Genomic DNA, 21,970 nt, shown 5'->3' with positions numbered 1-21,970 from the left:
TTCCTGATTCTTTGTCTGGTTCCTGATTCCCTGCCTGGTTCCAAATCCCCTGCCTGGTACCTGATTCCCTGCCTGGTTCCTGATTCTCTGTCTGGTTCCAAATCCCCTGCCTGGTTCCTGATTCTCTGCCTGGTTCCTGATTCTCTGTCTGGTTCCAAATCCCCTGCCTGGTTCCTGATTCTCTGTCTGGTTCCAAATCCCTTGCCTGGTTCCTGATTCTCTGTCTGGTTCCTGATTCCCTGCCTGGTTCCAAATCCCCTGCCTGGTACCTGATTCCCTGCCTGGTTCCTGATTCTCTGTCTGGTTCAAAATCCCCTGCCTGGTTCCTGATTCTCTGCCTGGTTCCTGATTCTCTGTCTGGTTCCTGGTTCCCTGCCTGGTTCCTAATCCCCTGCCTTGTTCCTGATTCCCTGCCTGGTTCCAAATCCCCTGCCTGGTTCCTGATTCTCTGCCTGGTTCCTGATTCTCTGTCTGGTTCCTGATTCCCTGCCTGGTTCCAAATCCCCTGCCTGGTTCCTGATTCTCTGCCTTGTTCCTGATTCCCTGCCTGGTTCCAAATCCCCTGCCTGGTTCCTGATTCTCTGTCTGGTTCCGAATCCCCTGCCTGGTTCCTGATTCTCTGTCTGGTTCCAAATCCCGTGCCTGGTTCCTGATTTCCTGCCTGGTTCCAAATCCCCTGCCTGGTTCCTGATTCCCTGCCTGGTCCAAATGCCCTGTCTGGTTCCTTATTCTCTGGTTCCTGATTCCCTGCCTGGTTCCAAATGCCCTGCCTGGTTCCTGATTCCCTACCTGGTTCCTGATTCTCTGTCTGGTTCCTGACTCCCTGCCTTGTTTCACATTCCCTTCCATAATTTCTTCTAGCAACACCCCCAGTCTGCCCAGAACCCCACTCACTTCCCTGTAAGCCCCTTTGTAGGCCTCTGCCATGGAAATCAGGAACATGGGGGGGGTCATAAAACTCAAAGTTAAATCATTTACCAACCATAATAAAAACCCCATAAATAAATAAAACTACGCGACACAAAATTCCGCCTTTCATATTCCGCCCCCCCCCCCCCCCCGGCGCATCAGGAATAAGGAGTTTAGCGAGGAGTAAACAAACCCATCAAGTTTAATTAGTTAACACTTCCTCTGCATTTGACAGGGGAGGACGTCAAGTCCGCAGATTAGAGGGACGTGAAGGTGTGTAATTAATTGTCATTATATTCCGAGACGGCGCCGATACCTGCGATCTTGTAATTATTTTAGCGGCGGGAGAGGGAGGGGCGGCGGCACGGAACCTCACACCCTCGGTCATTAATGGCCTCGTTATTATTATTGTTATTATTTTCCTGGGGCGGTAATTGCGATTTCAGAGATAGTGAAGGTGTTTGGGGCGGCCCCGTTGCAGCTGATTCCACGGCTTCGCTCCTTATATGCACTGATGCCAACCGACCTCTGTGTAAGAACTAAACCCATTGTATTCTACAGAGCCTATTTGCTATATAACCAAATTGTTTGGTATGCAACTGCCCCATGAACTCGCACAGCATGGTGGGGTGGCACTGCCGTCATCAGGAAAGTCCCAAGAGGTAAAAGGGCCCTTGGCAAGTGATCCCACCTATATAGTTGGGGCCCTATGTTCTGCTCAAGAACAGCTGTACATATTTGGCAGCCCCTAAAGGGCAGCTCTGGCTGTCACATTTATCCCCCAGAGATGTGCAAAACATATAGGAACAATAGGTTAAAGTGACACAGGCAACCAGCGATTGATTGGGGATGATGGGAGTTGTAGTTCAGCAACAGCCAAAGAGCCTATCACAGCTTATACTGTAGCAGCAAATGGCATATTGTTCTTTTGTGCAAGAAATAATACACTGGCCTTGGGCTTTTGACTTTGTGTATCATTAGGGGCCCGTAAGGCAGGTCAGTCTAGTTGCCCCTGCAGGGGGCAGTTTCGCTCACGCCGTGCCCTTACACAGATTGGCATGTTGGCAGAGGAGGAGCTGCTGCTTTCTGTGCCTCCGTGAACCAAGGTCGCTTGGTGTCAAGGCTACTCAGAATTTCTGCTTAGGAGGCACATCTCCTTAGCAACAGTTGCTAGGCAGTTGATTCAGATGGCAGAGTGCGGGGGTCAGGGGTTGCAGAGAGAAAACTTGGGTAGATTGGATGTTTAGCAAACAGACCCGCTGTGATCTTCCCCTGTAGGGTCTCCTCTCCGACTCTGCTGGGAAATGTCTGTACTTCGCATTATTATTATTATTATAAGATATTATTTATTTGCAATTTGTATTTGTCTCGCGGAAATTGTTACAGTTATTGACATCTCCCCTTTCTTTGTGTTACAGGATCAGCCCAGGTATGTGGGTATATTTGGCCAGTAGGTTCTAATTGGGCTGAGATTCTAGCTATCTGTATAACAGAGCATTCTGTCACAGTGGCACAGATCCTATCTGATCCCCCCATTGTAAGCAGCAGTCCTGCCCTGCTTTATGGCTGAGATTCTAGCTATCTGTATAACAGAGCATTCTGTCACAGTGGCACAGATCCTATCTGATCCCCCCATTGTAAGCAGCAGTCCTGCCCTGCTTTATGGCTGAGATTCTAGCTATCTGTATAACAGAGCATTCTGTCACAGTGGCACAGATCCTATCTGATCCCCCCATTGTAAGCAGCAGTCCTGCCCTGCTTTATGGCTGAGATTCTAGCTATCTGTATAACAGAGCATTCTGTCACAGTGGCACAGATCCTATCTGATCCCCCCCATTGTAAGCAGCAGTCCTGCCCTGCTTTATGGCTGAGATTCTAGCTATCTGTATAACAGAGCATTCTGTCACAGTGGCACAGACCCTATCTGATCCCCCCATTGTAAGCAGCAGTCCTGCCCTGCTTTATGGCTGAGATTCTAGCTATCTGTATAACAGAGCATTCTGTCACAGTGACACAGATCCTATCTGATCCCCCCCCATTGTAAGCAGCAGTCCTGCCCTGCTTTATGGCTGAGATTCTAGCTATCTGTATAACAGAGCATTCTGTCACAGTGGCACAGATCCTATCTGATCCCCCCATTGTAAGCAGCAGTCCTGCCCTGCTTTATGGCTGAGATTCTAGCTATCTGTATAACAGAGCATTCTGTCACAGTGGCACAGATCCTATCTGATCCCCCCCATTGTAAGCAGCAGTCCTGCCCTGCTTTATGGCTGAGATTCTAGCTATCTGTATAACAGAGCATTCTGTCACAGTGGCACAGATCCTATCTGATCCCCCCCCCATTGTAAGCAGCAGTCCTGCCCTGCTTTATGGCTGAGATTTTAGCTATCTGTATAACAGAGCATTCTGTCACAGTGGCACAGATCCCATCTGATCCCCCCATTGTAAGCAGCAGTCCTGTCCTGCTTTATGGCTGAGATTCTAGCTATCTGTATAACAGAGCATTCTGTCACAGTGGCACAGATCCTATCTGATCCCCCCCATTGTAAGCAGCAGTCCTGCCCTGCTTTATGGCTGAGATTCTAGCTATCTGTATAACAGAGCATTCTGTCACAGTGGCACAGATCCTATCTGATCCCCCCATTGTAAGCAGCAGTCCTGCCCTGCTTTATGGCTGAGATTCTAGCTATCTGTATAACAGAGCATTCTGTCACAGTGGCACAGATCCTATCTGATCCCCCCATTGTAAGCAGCAGTCCTGCCCTGCTTTATGGCTGAGATTCTAGCTATCTGTATAACAGAGCATTCTGTCACAGTGGCACAGACCCTATCTGATCCCCCCCATTGTAAGCAGCAGTCCTGCCCTGCTTTATGGCTGAGATTCTAGCTATCTGTATAACAGAGCATTCTGTCACAGTGGCACAGACCCTATCTGATCCCCCCCATTGTAAGCAGCAGTCCTGCCTTGCTTTATGGCTGAGATTCTAGCTATCTGTATAACAGAGCATTCTGTCACAGTGGCACAGATCCTATCTGATCCCCCCCATTGTAAGCAGCAGTTCTGCCCTGCTTTATGGCTGAGATTCTAGCTATCTGTATAACAGAGCATTCTGTCACAGTGGCACAGATCCTATCTGATCCCCCCCCACCATTGTAAGCAGCAGTCCTGCCCTGCTTTATGGCTGAGATTCTAGCTATCTGTATAACAGAGCATTCTGTCACAGTGGCACAGATCCTATCTGATCCCCCCATTGTAAGCAGCAGTCCTGCCTTGCTTTATGGCTGAGATTCTAGCTATCTGTATAACAGAGCATTCTGTCACAGTGGCACAGATCCTATCTGATCCCCCCCCCCCATTGTAAGCAGCAGTCCTGCCCTGCTTTATGGCTGAGATTCTAGCTATCTGTATAACAGAGCATTCTGTCACAGTGGCACAGATCCTATCTGATCCCCCATTGTAAGCAGCAGTCCTGCCCTGCTTTATGGCTGAGATTCTAGCTATCTGTATAACAGAGCATTCTGTCACAGTGGCACAGATCCTATCTGATCCCCCCCATTGTAAGCAGCAGTCCTGCCCTGCTTTATGGCTGAGATTCTAGCTATCTGTATAACAGAGCATTCTGTCACAGTGGCACAGATCCTATCTGATCCCCCCCCCCCCATTGTAAGCAGCAGTCCTGCCCTGCTTTATGGCTGAGATTCTAGCTATCTATATAACAGAGCATTCTGTCACAGTGGCACAGATCCTATCTGATCCCCCCCCCCATTGTAAGCAGCAGTCCTGCCCTGCTTTATGGCTGAGATTCTAGCTATCTGTATAACAGAGCATTCTGTCACAGTGGCACAGATCCTATCTGATCCCCCCATTGTAAGCAGCAGTCCTGCCCTGCTTTATGGCTGAGATTCTAGCCATCTAATGATTTGTGCTGCTCTCCAAGGTACTGAAAGGAAGAAATTTATGCCCTGAGAATATGACAATAAAACAATGCAGGATGACAGGAGAATTTATTCTATTCCCAGAATGCATTTCAGAAAGATTAGACTATCAGATAGTTGCTAGATGTTGTTTTTTCTAGCTCAGCTACTATGCCCCTATATCAGAGCAGTGACTTTGTATGTATCCGATACTGATATTTAGTCTATATTTCCATTTTCATGATAATTCATAAAAAATACCTTCTCGCTTCTCTGCCCACGCAAATAATAAAACAAAGGGATGCCGAGAGCCACGAATCTCTTCCCCAAGATACTGGAATGGCAGGTAAATTACCCGGTGTGCACACAGCCCGTCACTCACTGCCACTCACGTCCCACCAAAGTGTCATTAAACAACAAATTGTATTTTACTCTCTTAGTTTTCGGAATATTAATTATGCCTTTTTAAAAAAAAAAAAGACAGCAGAGAAATCTGAGATCCAAGGTTATTAGTATTAACAGCAAGTGAGCCTTTTGCTATGAGCAAACTTAGGGGGCTGTTCCTGCTGAATTGTGCTTAGTACAGGGGAATCCCTATGTGCCATAGTTTTATGGTATCTCTCTGTACAGGCTATGGGCAAACTTAGGGGGCTGTTCCTGCTGAATTGTGCTTAGTACAGGGAATCCCTATGTGCCATAGTTTTATGGTATCTCTCTGTACAGGCTATGGGCAAACTCAGGGGGCTGTTCCTGCTGAATTGTGCTTAGTACAGGAGAATCCCTATGTGCCATAGTTTTATGGTATCTCTCTGTACAGGCTATGGGCAAACTCAGGGGGCTGTTCCTGCTGAATTGTGCTTAGTACAGGAGAATCCCTATGTGCCATAGTTTTATGGTATCTCTCTGTACAGACTATGAGCAAACTTAGGGGGCTGTTCCTGCTGAATTGTGCTTAGTACAGGGGAATCCCTATGTGCCATAGTTTTATGGTACCTCTCTGTACAGGCTATAAGCAAACTTAGGGGGCTGTTCCTGCTGAATTGTGCTGAGTACAGGGGAATATCTTTGTATATTTCTCCTCTAAATGAACTAAAGCCAAGAGAGAATACGAAGCATGAAAGTTTATAGGATGGGAGTAGAATTCTTGATTTGATCCTTGAGGATACGGGGGGAGGAAAGTGCCAGGGAGAGGGGCATTGTGGGTGACTTGGAACAGCAAATTAAATTAGGGAAAGAATAGCCGCGTGCATTTTGCAGCATTTCGGGGGATTTCAGGCAATCCCATCATCTTCTAATGATCAATTCGTCACCAAATGGGCCTTAAAAATGCAGCCTGTCTCCTCATCTTTCTCTTTTTTTATTTTAAAGCAAAGAAACAACTAATTTAGTTTGTAATTGAATTTCTCTCATTTCCACTATTTCCCCGTTAGCTCCCAGCCATGTCTCCCCCCTCCCCTCGCTCCTTCCATTATGATAAACTCTGCGCATCTCACCTGACTCCCTTGTTGCAAACCCCCAGCCTCCCCTTGTGTCCATATGTACTCGTAGCCCCCCCAGCCTCCCCTTGTGTCCATATGTACTTGTAGCCCCCCCAGCCTCCCCTTGTGTCCATATGTACTCGTAGCCCCCCCCAGCCTCCCCTTGTGTCCATATGTACTCGTAGCCCCCCCAGCCTCCCCTTGTGTCCATATGTACTCGTAGCCCCCCCAGCCTCCCCTTGTGTCCATATGTACTCGTAGCCCCCCCAGCCTCCCCTTGTGTCCATATGTACTCGTAGCCCCCCAGCCTCCCCTTGTGTCCATATGTACTCGTAGCCCCCCAGCCTCCCCTTGTGTCCATATGTACTCGTAGCCCCCCCAGCCTCCCCTTGTGTCCATATGAACTCTTAGCCCCCCCAGCCTCCCCTTGTGTCCATATGAACTCTTAGCCCCCCCAGCCTCCCCTTGTGTCCATATGTACTCGTAGCCCCCCCCAGCCTCCCCTTGTGTCCATATGTACTCGTAGCCCCCCCAGCCTCCCCTTGTGTCCATATGTACTCGTAGCCCCCCCAGCCTCCCCTTGTGTCCATATGTACGTTCCTATATACATTCTCCAATGGAATCCTTATGTCCTCATTAATAGCAATGACTCTCCAGGCCACCGTAGCTGCAGAAAATAATTTTGATAACAAAGACCAACTTCAATGCTGCTTATATCACAGTCATGTCGGCAGATGATCTATAGGTAATGGGAAAACAGATGTTATATCTTTTATAACAAAAAAGGAGAATACAGGTATGGGATCCCTTATCTGGAAACCCGTTATCCAGAAAGCTCCGAATTACGGAAAGGCCATCTCCCATAGACTCCATTTTAATCAAATAATTCAGAATGTTAAAAATAATTTTTTTCTCTATAATAATAAAACAGTACCTGTACTTGATCCCAACTAAGATATAATTACCCCTTATTGGGGGCAGAACAGCCCTATTGGGTTTATTTCATGGTTAAATGATTCCCTTTTCTCTGTAATAATAAAACAGTACCTGTACTTGATCCCAACTAAGATATAATTACCCCTTATTGGGGCAGAACAGTCCTATTGGGTTTATTTAATGGTTAAATGATTCCCTTTTCTCTGTAATAATAAAACAGTACCTGTACTTGATCCCAACTAAGATATAATTACCCCTTATTGGGGGCAGAACAGCCCTATTGGGTTTATTTCATGGTTAAATGATTCCCTTTTCTCTGTAATAATAAAACAGTACCTGTACTTGATCCCAACTAAGATATAATTACCCCTTATTGGGGCAGAACAGCCCTATTGGGTTTATTTCATGGTTAAATGATTCCCTTTTCTCTGTAATAATAAAACAGTACCTGTACTTGATCCCAACTAAGATATAATTACCCCTTATTGGGGCAGAACAGCCCTATTGGGTTTATTTAATGGTTAAATGATTCCCTTTTCTCTGTAATAATAAAACAGTACCTGTACTTGATCCCAACTAAGATATAATTACCCCTTATTGGGGCAGAACAGCCCTATTGGGTTTATTTCATGGTTAAATGATTCCCTTTTCTCTGTAATAATAAAACAGTACCTGTACTTGATCCCAACTAAGATATAATTACCCCTTATTGGGGGCAGAACAGCCCTATTGGGTTTACAGTGGTGTGAAAAAGTATTTGCCCCCTTCCTGATTTCTTATTCTTTTGCATGTTTGTCACACTTAAATGTTTCTGCTCATCAAAAACCGTTAACTATTAGTCAAAGATAACATAATTGAACACAAAATACAGTTTTTAAATGAAGGTTTACGTTATTAAGGGAGAAAAAAAACTCCAAATCTACATGGCCCTGTGTGAAAAAGTGATTGCCCCCCTTGTTAAAAAATAACTTAACTGTGGTTTATCACACCTGAGTTCCATTTCTGTAGTCACCCCCAGGCCTGATTACTGCCACACCTGTTTCAATCAAGAAATCAGTTAAATAGGAGCTACCTGACACAGAGAAGTAGCCCAAAAGCACCTCAAAAGCTACACATCATGCCAAGATCCAAAGAAATTCAGGAACAAATGAGAACAAAAGTAATTGAGATCTATCCGTCTGGTAAAGGTTATAAAGCCATTTCTAAAGCTTTGGGACTCCAGCGAACCACAGTGAGAGCCATTATCCATAAATGGCAAAAACATGGAACAGTGGTGAACCTTCCCAGGAGTGGCCGACCGACCAAAATTACCCCAAGAGCGCAGAGACAACTCATCCGAGAGGCCCCAAAAGACCCCAGGACAACATCTAAAGAACTGCAGGCCTCACTTGCCTCAATTAAGGTCAGTGTTCACGACTCCACCATAAGAAAGAGACTGGGCAAAAACGGCCTGCATGGCAGATTTCCAAGGCGCAAACCACTTTTAAGCAAAAAGAACATTATGGCTCGTCTCAATTTTGCTAAAAAACATCTCAATGATTGCCAAGACTTTTGGGAAAATACCTTGTGGACCGACGAGACAAAAGTTGAACTTTTTGGAAGGTGAGTGTCCCGTTACATCTGGCGTAAAAGTAACACAGCATTTCAGAAAAAGAACATCATACCAACAGTAAAATATGGTGGTGGTAGTGTGATGGTCTGGGGTTGTTTTGCTGCTTCAGGACCTGGAAGGCTTGCTGTGATAGATGGAACCATGAATTCTACTGTCTACCAAAAAATCCTGAAGGAGAATGTCCGGCCATCTGTTCGTCAACTCAAGCTGAAGCGATCTTGGGTGCTGCAGCAGGACAATGACCCAAAACACACCAGCAAATCCACCTCTGAATGGCTGAAGAAAAACAAAATGAAGACTTTGGAGTGGCCTAGTCAAAGTCCTGACCTGAATCCTATTGAGATGTTGTGGCATGACCTTAAAAAGGCGGTTCATGCTAGAAAACCCTCAAATGAAGCTGAATTACAACAATTCTGCAAAGATGAGTGGGCCAAAATTCCTCCCGAGCGCTGTAAAAGACTCGTTGCAAGTTATCGCAAACGCTTGATTGCAGTTATTGCTGCTAAGGGTGGCCCAACCAGTTATTAGGTTCAGGGGGCAATTACTTTTTCACACAGGGCCATGTAGGTTTGGATTTTTTTTCTCCCTAAATAATAAAAACCCTCATTTAAAAACTGCATTTTGTGTTTACTTGTGTTATCTTTGACTAATAGTTAAATGTGTTTGATGATCAGAAACATTTTGTGTGACAAACATGCAAAAGAATAAGAAATCAGGAAGGGGGCAAATAGTTTTTCACACCACTGTATTTAATGGTTAACTGATTCCCTTTTCTCTGTAATAATAAAACAGTACCTGTACTTGATCCCAACTAAGATATAATTACCCCTTATTGGGGGCAGAACAGCCCTATTGGGCTTATTTAATGGTTAAATGATTCCCTTTTCTCTGTAATAATAAAACAGTACCTGTACTTGATCCCAACTAAGATATAATTACCCCTTATTGGGGCAGAACAGCCCTATTGGGTTTATTTAATGGTTAAATGATTCCCTTTTCTCTGTAATAATAAAACAGTACCTGTACTTGATCCCAACTAAGATATAATTACCCCTTATTGGGGCAGAACAGCCCTATTGGGTTTATTTAATGGTTAAATGATTCCCTTTTCTCTGTAATAATAAAACAGTACCTGTACTTGATCCCAACTAAGATATAATTACCCCTTATTGGGGGCAGAACAGCCCTATTGGATTTATTTAATGGTTAAATGATTCCCTTTTCTCTGTAATAATAAAACAGTACCTGTACTTGATCCCAACTAAGATATAATTACCCCTTATTGGGGGCAGAACAGCCCTATTGGGTTTATTTAATGGTTAAATGATTCCCTTTTCTCTGTAATAATAAAACAGTACCTGTACTTGATCCCAACTAAGATATAATTACCCCTTATTGGGGGCAGAACAGCCCTATTGGATTTATTTAATGGTTAAATGATTCCCTTTTCTCTGTAATAATAAAACAGTACCTGTACTTGATCCCAACTAAGATATAATTACCCCTTATTGGGGGCAGAACAGCCCTATTGGATTTATTTAATGGTTAAATGATTCCCTTTTCTCTGTAATAATAAAACAGTACCTGTACTTGATCCCAACTAAGATATAATTACCCCTTATTGGGGCAGAACAGCCCTATTGGGTTTATTTCATGGTTAAATGATTCCCTTTTCTCTCTAATAATAAAACAGTACCTGTACTTGATCCCAACTAAGATATAATTACCCCTTATTGGGGGCAGAACAGCCCTATTGGGTTTATTTCATGGTTAAATGATTCCCTTTTCTCTCTAATAATAAAACAGTACCTGTACTTGATCCCAACTAAGATATAATTACCCCTTATTGGGGGCAGAACAGCCCTATTGGGTTTATTTCATGGTTAAATGATTCCCTTTTCTCTGTAATAATAAAACAGTACCTGTACTTGATCCCAACTAAGATATAATTACCCCTTATTGGGGGCAGAACAGCCCTATTGGGTTTATTTCATGGTTAAATGATTCCCTTTTCTCTGTAATAATAAAACAGTACCTGTACTTGATCCCAACTAAGATATAATTACCCCTTATTGGGGCAGAACAGCCCTATTGGATTTATTTAATGGTTAAATGATTCCCTTTTCTCTGTAATAATAAAACAGTACCTGTACTTGATCCCAACTAAGATATAATTACCCCTTATTGGGGGCAGAACAGCCCTATTGGGTTTAATTAATGTTTTATTGATTTCTTAGTAGACTTAAAATATGGAGATCCGAATTATGGAAAGACCCCTTATCCGGAATACCCTTGGTCCCAAGCATTCTGGATAACGGGTCCTATACCTGTACTTTCCCTTAGGAGACTAGGGATAAAGGGGAGACTGCACTTTCCTTCTGCGCTGTCTCTTTTATTGCAGGACGGAGCAGTGAGCGCTCAGCCGGGCCCTTATTTAAAGCTGACAGGTTGTCTTTACCGATGAGAAATAAATAGCAGAGGAAACAAATCACTGCTCTTTTCCAATTGTACCTTCCGCCCCAATCACCCACCCGGTGTATTTACATCTTGTCATACGAGTCAGGCTGAGAGCAGCGTGGGAATGTGAGTCTGAGAGCGTCTTAAATGTACATCTAATAGGCAATATCATCTTATCTATGGCATTGGGCATTCCTTCTCTGTATATTTGTATTTATACATATGGGTAGGAGGTGCCATAGTGTTTCCCTTAGACAGTACAGTATGGGGGTACAGCTTATTGTGTGCCCAGAACATTCCTTCTCTGTATATTTGTATTTATACATATGGGTAGGAGGTGCCATAGTGTTTCCCTTAGACAGTACAGTATGGGGGTACAGCTTATTGTGTGCCCAGAACATTCCTTCTCTGTGTATTTGTATTTATACATATGGGTAGGGGGTGCCATAGTGTTTCCCTTAGACAGTACAGTATGGGGGTACAGCTTATTGTGTGCCCAGAACATTCCCTCTCTGTATATTTGTATTTATACATATGGGTAGGGGGTGCCATAGTGTTTCCCTTAGACAGTACAGTATGGGGGGGGGTACAACTTATTGTGTGCCCAGAACATTCCTTCTCTGTATATTTGTATTTATACATATGGGTAGGGGGTGCCATAGTGTTTCCCTTAGACAGTACAGTATGGGGGTACAGCTTATTGTGTGCCCAGAACATTCCTTCTCTGTATATTTGTATTTATACATATGGGTAGGGGGTGCCATAGTGTTTCCCTTAGACAGTACAGTATGGGGGTACAGCTTATTGTGTGCCCAGAACATTCCTTCTCTGTATATTTGTATTTATACATATGGGTAGGGGGTGCCATAGTGTTTCCCTTAGACAGTACAGTATGGGGGTACAGCTTAATGTGTGCCCAGAACATTCCTTCTCTGTATATTTGTATTTATACATATTGGAATTTGCCCCATATTTATGTATATAGGGGTGCTGGTATTTCCATACTGAAGGGCGGCACGGTGAGACACTCTCTCTTCAGTATTCTCGCCTTAGAATTGAGAAGGTTGGAAAGTGACAGCTGATTTGCTGAAGTTTCAGCCCCTTGGACAACGGTCCCCTCACCGGCTGTCAGTCTGATTGGAGACACCACTCCATTACCATATAAATGGGGATTATAGATTTTTTTGTTTTTTTCCGCCTAGGATCTGTGAAAGTGAAAGGACTATTATACATTTCCCATGAATACAGTAACTAAGGGGATAGGGGTAGGGGAGTGTCGGAATGAGCTCAGGCTGAAGCCATTTATTGCTTGTGCGATTGGTCCTGGCAGCGGGATTGGCTGTGCCCAAGGGGCCACTCTTCTAGCCTCCACCACAAGTATCTCTTCACACAAGCTTGACTAGCTACAGCAGAGCTACACATCCCACCATCCTCTGCAGCCCATTGGCTGGTCAGTGGGTACATAGATAAATGGGTTGATGGTCCCCCTAACATTCTAACCATCCCTCTTTGATATTGTAAGGTCCCAAATATAAAGCTGGTCATACTCAGGCCAATATAAATAGCCAACTCCCTGGGACAGCACCTTGATGTGAACTTCTGCTAACAGGTCTACATAGGGTTAAATAATTATCCAATCATTGGCCCAAGGGGCAGAAAAAGATAATTGTTAGTAGGAAATGACAGTGGATGGGGTTGAATTGAAACGATGCTTGGAGAGAAACATTGGTGATTTCCAGGAATGTATGGTCTTCATGGTTGGCCTTGACGTGGTGAATATTTTAACAGAAGAAGAGATGGTCCTTGCTTGGGCAAGAGCAGAAGAAGGTTGGGATAGGATAAGAGTGAAATGGGATAGGATAATAGAGTGAAATGGGATAGGATGATAGTCAGATCTTGGCACTATATATAAAACTCACCCTGGAGACTCAAAACATATTTCTCTTTTTGGTTCTCTTGCAGCCAGAGATTTTGAAGGGGAGGAGGAATTTCTGGAAATTCAGGGGATCACCAGAGAGCAGTCTGGGAGATACGAGTGCAAAGCTGCAAATGAGGTAGCCTCAGCCGATGTGAAGCAAGTCCGCGTCACTGTGAACTGTGAGTATGGCGCACCCTATATAACGATATTTTCACTCGAACAGTCCAGTTGTTACTGGTCCCATTGGCTAATCCCTTCCTGCCAAAATCTTCCTTAACCCCCTCTGTTACCCATTTTATAGTGATATAGTCCTGTAGTATGAGATTTCTTTAGAAGAAACTGTCATGAGTAAGACGTAGCATCTGGCGGTGTAGTCTGCACTTATTGGTAGTTTGGCTGAACATGAAGAAGGGCAGGTAGACCTACATGATTTCCAAGGTCACCAGTTCTTTGCCCAAGTTTTAGGCAATTCAGGCCCCATCATCTGTATTATATAGGGGGAAACCTTGGAGACCCATTGGGGCACATAGACAACTGAGAAAGTTCTTGCTCAACTGGATGACCCAATTCTCTTCCACTATTAATGAAGGAGACCATCATTTGGGCCTCATACCTGGATCAATTACTTGTCAACTGGGTCTGGAGTGATTGAGTTGTCATTCTATAATGATCATCCTTAAGTTTAGCAGTTGGGGGTGTAGTCTGCACTTATTGGTGGTGGGTTGGTGAATATTGGCTGAACATGAAGAAGGGCAGGTAGACCTACATGATTTCCCAAGGTCACTAATAGACTAGTTCTTTGCCCAAGTTTTAGGCAATTCATGCCCCATCATCTGTATTATATGGGGGAAACCTTGTAGACCCATTGGGGCACATAGACAACTGATAAGGTTCTTGCTCAACCGGATGACCCAATGCTCTTCCACTATCAATTAAGGAGACCACCATTTGGGCCTCATACCTGGATCAATTACTTGCCAACTGGATCTGGAGTGATTGAGTGGCCATTCTATAATGATCAGTCTTATGTATAGCAGTTGGGGGTGTAGTCTGCACCTATTGGTGGTGGGTTGGTGAATATTGGCTGAACATGAAGAAGGGCAGGTAGACCTACGTGTTTCCCAAGGTCACTAATAGAGTAGTTCTTTGCCCAAGTTTTAGGCAATTCAGGCCCCAGCATCTGTATTATGTGGGGGAAACCTTGTAGACCCACTGGGGCACATAGACAATTGATAAGGTTCTTCAACTGGATGACCCAATGCTTTTCCACTATCAATTAAGGGCCTCATACCTGGATCGATTACTTGCCAACTTGGTCTGGATTGATTGAGTGGTCATTCTATAGTGATCAGCCTTAAGTATAGCAGTGAGTGTAGTCTGGGGGTAGGGAAGGGAAGGTCAGACCAGCCAGCAGTGGCTAAACCCCAACATGAAGAGCACTCTTTGTTGTCTTATAGCTGCTATGTCAGGCATAAATATCCACCTAAGACAATTCAGTTTAGCTCATGGTGGAAGGGAAAGCGTTAACAATGAGCACCAAGTCGGACCTTAGTGGATTTATCTTGTTTCCCATCAGCACAGGAATAAGGAGACATTGTGTTAGCACTAGAGACATTACATTGATATGAGACTGGAAGCTCTCCTAGATTTCCCTATTTCTTCCCTAGGGGGGCAAGTCAGACAGTATCTGTGGGACATGATATTTAGCCGGGGGGAGCTCTTAGCATAACCACAGTGACTCATCATTGGCCGTAGGGCTGCCATGGCGGAGAGACGGTTGTTGAGTTTGGATAGCGGATGAAGTCAAGTTGCTGGAAGGGAATCTGAGGTGAACATGTTCCTCGGTGAGATGGCACCGTGCCTTCAGGCTTCGGTTGCCCCTCCTGTCAAACTCAGGCATTTCAGTCTGCCCGCTGTCTGGCATGGATTTAAACAAAGCATTGTGGCCAATAATTGGAGTAGAACAAGAGCCGGAGGCCTGTAGGCAACTCCCTCTTATCTATCAGGGCAAGTCCATTTTCCTGGAACTCAAGGAGGGTTGTCTTGATGGAAAGTGGGTAAAGTTCTGCAGGTCGGGGGTGGCTGTGACCAGGGCAGAGCTGGTGTGGAAGGTCCGTTTAATAATTCATTGTAAGATTAAATTGTATTTATTCAGGGTGCACGGCGAGAGCCCCAGGGGGTGCGAGAATTCCTCCCCGCCGCCTCTTATCTCTTCTGACATTTGCAGCGTTTGTTTCGCCGTTCAGACGCCGGTTTCCCCGGGAGGCATCTCCAGATGAGACATTAAATAACAAGAACAAATAAGTTTAAATTAACAAAACCAAAAAAAAAAAAAAAAGAAATGATAGTAAATAAACACAAACTTGTAGTCTCTGAAGAATTGGCCGGAGGCGCTTTGGGCAGAGAAGTGAATCGAAATTCAGTGCTGAGATTCCGGCAGCAGCAAAGCCAGAAAATAATCCCAATTATTATCATTTACAAAGCGCTCTCCGCCGCCGACACTTTCCGGGGGGATGTTGTAGCGGATCATTTTCTGGAACGAAGCAAGAATAGGGTTTTATTCTCTGTAGCTGAACTGTGTTATAGTCAGGGGGGGGGTTAAGTCATAACATGGAATTCACTTGCAGCAGTCCTGTAACTCGTAGCAACCGAATGGCAGTTGGCAATAATAAAGGCCATTCTCGCAGAACCCAACAGCTGTTAGCTTTTATGGTTTCCTTTTGCAGATCCCCCCATCATTACTGAATCCAAGAGCAACGAAGCAACCACCGGCAAGCAAGCCATCCTCCGGTGTGAGGCCTCCGCCGTCCCCGCGCCTGATTTTGAATGGTACAAAGATGATACAAGGTAAATATGCCAAGGTTGGCTAAGCTAAAGTGGGGTACTTGGCACTAGTCCTTCCTGGAGTCAGACTTACTTCTCCACAAATATATATTAAGGCTGGTCCAACACCTTCCACCAACTCCCATAATTCCACTGGAAGCCTGAGTCCTTGGGGTGGTGCCCTTGATACCCTAAGATACCCTTGATACCCCTTGATACCCTAAGATATATATGCTGTGTTTGGGTAGTATTAGAACTTCTAAGCACTCAGTTGAGAATGGATGGATTTTATGCCCTAAGTTGTCTCTGGAGGTTTGTGATAGAAGTTATAGAAGTTTCCAAGATGGACTACAGCTAAAACCTCTTGGGGTTGCTCCTATAGGCTTAAATACTCCATGGCAGTGGAGGAACTTGACTGGCCAGCAGAGAGCCCTACCCTCAACCCAACTGAGCACCTCTGGGATAAAATGGAACCTTAATACAAGCCAAGCCTTCTTAGTGCAACCTTACTAATCCTTAGGTGGCTAGATGGGAGCAAATTCTGGCAACAAATCTAGTGGGAAACTTCTCAGAAGGGTAGACACTGTTATATGGGTAAGGGTGGGGGTAAACTTCATATTAATTCCCTTGGTTTGGGAATAAAATGTTGGACGGGTGGCTGTCCAAATATTTTGGCCAAAAAGTTGATGTTCAGGTCAAGGAGAGCGATCTAGGGATAAAACCTTCTATAAAAGGTCAGATGTTCAGGCGAGTGTGTGTCAGATGTTCTTGTTTCATGGATGGTGGGGAAGGTTATGGGGCCTCCATGCTTAGTAGTGAGATCTAAGTAATTGTCCTACAATTACAGAAATAGATTAAAATCACAGATAGTGAGGAAAATAATTATCATGGAGAGAAGGTTAAGTCTTAAGGAGAGTGTTGAGCAGTTCAGGTCAGTAGATTATGGTAGGAGAACATATGGAGAAGACATCTCCAGTTGATATTGTTTAATAGTGATAATATATTGTAGTAAAGAAATGTAAAAAAAATAGTTCAAGCCCCCTTTTGGTGTCCAATATTTAGTCAGGGCCCCCCAATAACAAGGTTATAGATATATGAACCACCGGTGTACCAGCTATTCAGCCATAGTGCCAATAATATCTAGGACAGCGGTTCTCAACCTGTGGGTCGGGACCCCTTTGGGGGTCAAACAACGCTTTCACAGGGGTCGCCTAAGACCATCAGAAAACACATATTTCCGATGGTCTTAGGAATAATTTTATGGTTGGGGGTCACCACAACGTGAGGAACTGTATTAAAGGGTCGCGGCATTAGGGAGGTTGAGAACCACTGATCTAGGATATCAAGAAAGCGTCCACCCCAAATCTCAAGCCAATGACCTTCCTGGATTACTTGGTGTTTGTCTCCAACTTACCAAAACTGGCCTACAGCTTGGGCCCCCTTGCATTAGACAAAGAGTAAATGAATATCCTCTCTGGCCGGAGACCCCACATGTTGTCCCCACAGCCTCATCCACTCCACCAGTGGGAGTTTTGCGTGGCTCCTCCCATCTCATAAGGCTGCATATTTAAACTTAAAAACTCTGTGTTTTTTCTTCCTACTGGTCTCGCAGAATAAACAGTGCCCAGGGCCTGGAGATACGCAACACCGGTAGCCGATCCGTACTCATGGTGGCCAACGTGACCGAGGAACACTACGGGAACTACACCTGCGTGGCTGCTAACAAGCTTGGGATCACCAACACAAGCCTATATCTCTACAGTGAGTATGGTGGGAGTGAGCACTCAGAACCAGGCGGCCACTCAGCCTCATTCCTGTACCAAAGCCCAACAAAGTTTGGGTTCATATTCACATATATTATTATTAACCAGATTGATGCACCTTCCAATGCTCTGATTGGCTACTTGTGATCCTTCTAACACTCTAACTGGCTAATTGCTGCAGTCCTGTGATCATTTGATCATTCTAACACTGTGACTGGCTACTCCCTTTAGTCCTGTGAACATTGTAACCATTTTTATTGGCTGCAGATTGGTTTTAGCCCTACCCACTTCAATGCCAATGGCACACAGAGATTTCAGTAGGAGCCTAAAACTAATTGGGAGACTTTGTCACATACATTATGCTTATGGCCTCCCCAAAATGACATTGGGCCACGATTGAGGTCTTCCACGGGGTCCACAAGGGCCCACATTGGAACTAATCCTGAGCTCCTATGGCCAAAGGGAAGATCATTTATTCTACTCCGAATGGAAAACAGCATATACTTTCCCTTTAATATCATCATCAATATACCAATATACATTAATCTTATCTGAACAGAATAAGAAAATGCAATTAAAAAAGGGGCCAATGTACAGCATGAGGTCCATTACTATGTTCCATTAATGCCCCGGGGCAATATCTTTGACCTTCTAAGATCTAGTGGTGGCCCTGGGATGGGGACAGGGGTAGTATTATGTCTAAATATATGGTTGCTATGGGTTACTAGACCTTTGTGACTTCTAATATACCTTATCCCTTTATGTCCTAATTACTAGTGTAATCTGCCTGTTACTAAATCATTTTTTCTGCTTGTGGGCTGAGCCCTGCCCAATTTTAGTCTATGTGAGTTTGTATCTTGCTCCTTTATAATGACATGTTCCGGTGATTGGCATAGGAAACAGTTGCACTGTGGCGGCCTCGGCTCATTGATACGTAGTTTGGCGCTTGTCAGACTCCCCGGCGGCGCAGCCCTGTACACAGGGGGTATTGGGAGCCATGTAGGTCGCATTCTCCGAGCCCGAGGGACGCGCAGCTTGTCATTCCCAGCTGAGAAAAGAGAATGCAAAACAGCTTTTCTGTCTCAATCCTGCGTGATGTCTCTGTGCCCTTTGCTCTGCACAGCCAGCGCCAGGGGGTAATTCCTGTTACCGACCAACTGCAACTGGAGACTGACGTCCTGTAGAGCCGCCCATTACATGCTGTGCAGTTTAGTGTATCATAACCCATAGAGGGGAAATTGTAGGTTTCTCTGCCAATGAGATCATTAATCTGCCATTCAAACACATTACTGGTCGCATTCCCTTCATAATAATAGAATAACTAGGTACCTAATATATAGGGACAGAGACAGGGGAAAGTGTTGGAAGGGTTACTGCCTGCCCTGCTCTCATTTCCCTACAGAAATAGGGGTTGGTAGCACTAGGTAGGTACCTAATATATAGGGGCAGAGACAGGGGAAAGTGTTGGGAGGGTTACTGCCTGCCCTGCTCTCATTTCCCTACAGAAATAGGGGTTGGTAGCACTAGGTAGGTACCTAATATATAGGGGCAGAGACAGGGGAAAGTGTTGGAAGGGTTACTGCCTGCCCTGCTCTCATTTCCCTACAGAAATAGGGGTTGGTAGCACTAGGTAGGTACCTAATATATAGGGGCAGAGACAGGGGAAAGTGTTGGAAGGGTTACTGCCTGCCCTGCTCTCATTTCCCTACAGAAATAGGGGTTGGTAGCACTAGGTAGGTACCTAATATATAGGGGCAGAGACAGGGGAAAGTGTTGGAAGGGTTACTGCCTGCCCTGCTCTCATTTCCCTACAGAAATAGGGGTTGGTAGCACTAGGTAGGTACCTAATATATAGGGGCAGAGACAGGGGAAAGTGTTGGAAGGGTTACTGCCTGCCCTGCTCTCATTTCCCTACAGAAATAGGGGTTGGTAGCACTAGGTAGGTACCTAATATATAGGGGCAGAGACAGGGGAAAGTGTTGGAAGGGTTACTGCCTGCCCTGTTCTCATTTCCCTACAGAAATAGGGGTTGGTAGCACTAGGTAGGTACCTAATATATAGGGGCAGAGACAGGGGAAAGTGTTGGAAGGGTTACTGCCTGCCCTGCTCTCATTTCCCTACAGAAATAGGGGTTGGTAGCACTAGGTAGGTACCTAATATATAGGGGCAGAGACAGGGGAAAGTGTTGGAAGGGTTACTGCCTGCCCTGCTCTCATTTCCCTACAGAAATAGGGGTTGGTAGCACTAGGTAGGTACCTAATATATAGGGGCAGAGACAGGGGAAAGTGTTGGAAGAGCGGAATCAGTAGAACAGGAATCCATAGTTAATGTACACAGACAGCAGTTACATCAGTAGCCCAGAGGGGAGTGTTAGTGCCACGGGCCCAGGGACCACATTATGCGTCGGAGCGGGGAAACTGTATGTATTACAGGGGAGGGTTCAGCCCGCGCACATCTACTGCCTGAGGGGCATAAAAATCTACTTGTCGGGGTCAGACACAAACAGGCTGATTGGCACAGACATAACGGCCCCGTCAGCTCCAGTCTGTTGTGTTACATTCACTGCTATAAATAACATTTACTGTATCCGGCTGAATGGCAGTTACAGAATAATAAAACAAGTAGTTTAAATGAGGTAAATGGATAAAACATAGGGAGGTGCCATATTGTTTCCCTATACGCCCAGAACATTCCTTTTCTGAAACTACAATTCCCAGCATGCCTCCCTGTTGTCCTTCACAAGCTCTAAAGCAGCAGCAGCATTTCTGTCGCCCTATATTATTATTATTATTATTATTATTATTATATGGAGATCTATACCCCCACATGGAAACTGTAGCTCTGCCTATAGAAATTCCCTATAGATATCAAAGTCATTTTACAGGGGGGGGGCTGTACCCCCCTGTATAAAAGCCTAGATTCTGCTGAAAAACATATATAGTAACATATATGTAACCTGTAATGTTACATGCCTATTCAGCATTACGTCTGTGAGCACAGCAGTTGGGTCTCGTTTTTCTTTATTCTGTTTCCATAGACTCCTTTGGGTCAGGTTCAGACTTTAAGAACTCTATGGAGGCTAAGGGACAGCAGATCTAGAGTGCCTAGAGCACTGGTTCTTGTTCAGTCTTTGCAGCAATGCCATATTCCATAGATTTATTTTTTTTCATGCGCCACCTAGTGGCAGAATCTCGTAATAAATATCAATATTTATGGCACAAAGCATACAGAATCCTCATACACACAGGGAGTTGCCGAGTGATGGTATTTATGAGAAATAGAGTGCACTCTGTCTTCATGATACAGGATATTTTTTTTGTTTGTTGAAAGCACCTAAACCATATTCCTTGATTAAAGGCAACACCCAAAGATATTCACTCGTCTCTGTTGACTTGAGAGCTGCCGTTATATAATACAAAATTTATTTTAAGAGGAAATCTGAGAATATGAAGGTAATCCATTCCCTGGGTGCAGAACTAACCTAAACTTACCTTTTTCTATACATTTTTCTATATATGTGCCAGCAGCGCCACCTGGTGGCGCATTGAGAATCTGCAGCAGTGATAGCCACTATTGCCTGGGATCAGCCCATTGGCTTGTAGGGTAACTGCCTGGAGAGATAATTGCCCTGCCCAGACCAAACCATGCAAGTCAATCAAGGGGCAGTTCCCAGGTACAGATCCCCTTTCCTTTGGTTTAATGATTTTTTTTTTCTAAAGGGCAAGTTAGACCAACATCATTCACTTCTTATATCTTAATATATTAAGGAATATTTATAAGCAAGATTGATTGAGGAGGTCAGGTAAGTAGACAATGTGACCAACTAAAACGTCTGCCAATCTGTAGCACATCCATCTTTTCTTTTCTTTCTCCTCTTTTTATATTTTTTCCCCCCGTTTTTGCTCATGATTTTTTTTTCTTCCAGAGCGCGTCTCACCCACAAAACCCATGTCCGCCTCAGGTCAGTATCCCGCCGCGTTCTCTAGAAGCCTAGTGTGCGGCCAAGGTCATTCTCCAGATATCTGGACTCGTCCGGTTCCGTAGGGTCAAACGTTACAGCAAGATGATCCCTTTGGGAATAGAAATCTCATTGGTTGGGTATCCGTGCAATCTGGACACACATGGGACTCAAATATGGCCTAGATGAGGAAAAGTGGCC

The 21,970-nt window shown here is 44.6% G+C and overlaps 1 protein-coding gene across 15 annotated transcripts in view; it reads left to right on the top strand.

Moving 5' to 3' along the window:
• Positions 1 to 21,970, top strand: part of lsamp (limbic system associated membrane protein) — a 1,312,976-nt gene that overhangs the window by 1,272,578 nt on the left and 18,428 nt on the right. For 4 of the 15 annotated variants that reach the window (XM_031895608.1, XM_031895605.1, XM_031895607.1 and 1 more), the window contains 4 exons: positions 13,270 to 13,404; positions 15,952 to 16,072; positions 17,661 to 17,809; positions 21,737 to 21,772. In XM_031895608.1, the coding sequence (XP_031751468.1) occupies positions 13,270 to 13,404; positions 15,952 to 16,072; positions 17,661 to 17,809; positions 21,737 to 21,772 (441 nt within the window). 15 annotated transcript variants of the gene reach the window in all.

The sequence above is a fragment of the Xenopus tropicalis genome, chromosome 2 (assembly GCF_000004195.4).
Source record: "Xenopus tropicalis strain Nigerian chromosome 2, UCB_Xtro_10.0, whole genome shotgun sequence".
In the NCBI taxonomy this organism is placed as follows: Eukaryota; Metazoa; Chordata; class Amphibia; order Anura; family Pipidae; genus Xenopus; species Xenopus tropicalis.
The sequence above is the reverse complement of the archived record's forward strand: the minus strand, read 5'-3'. Positions and strand labels throughout refer to the sequence as shown.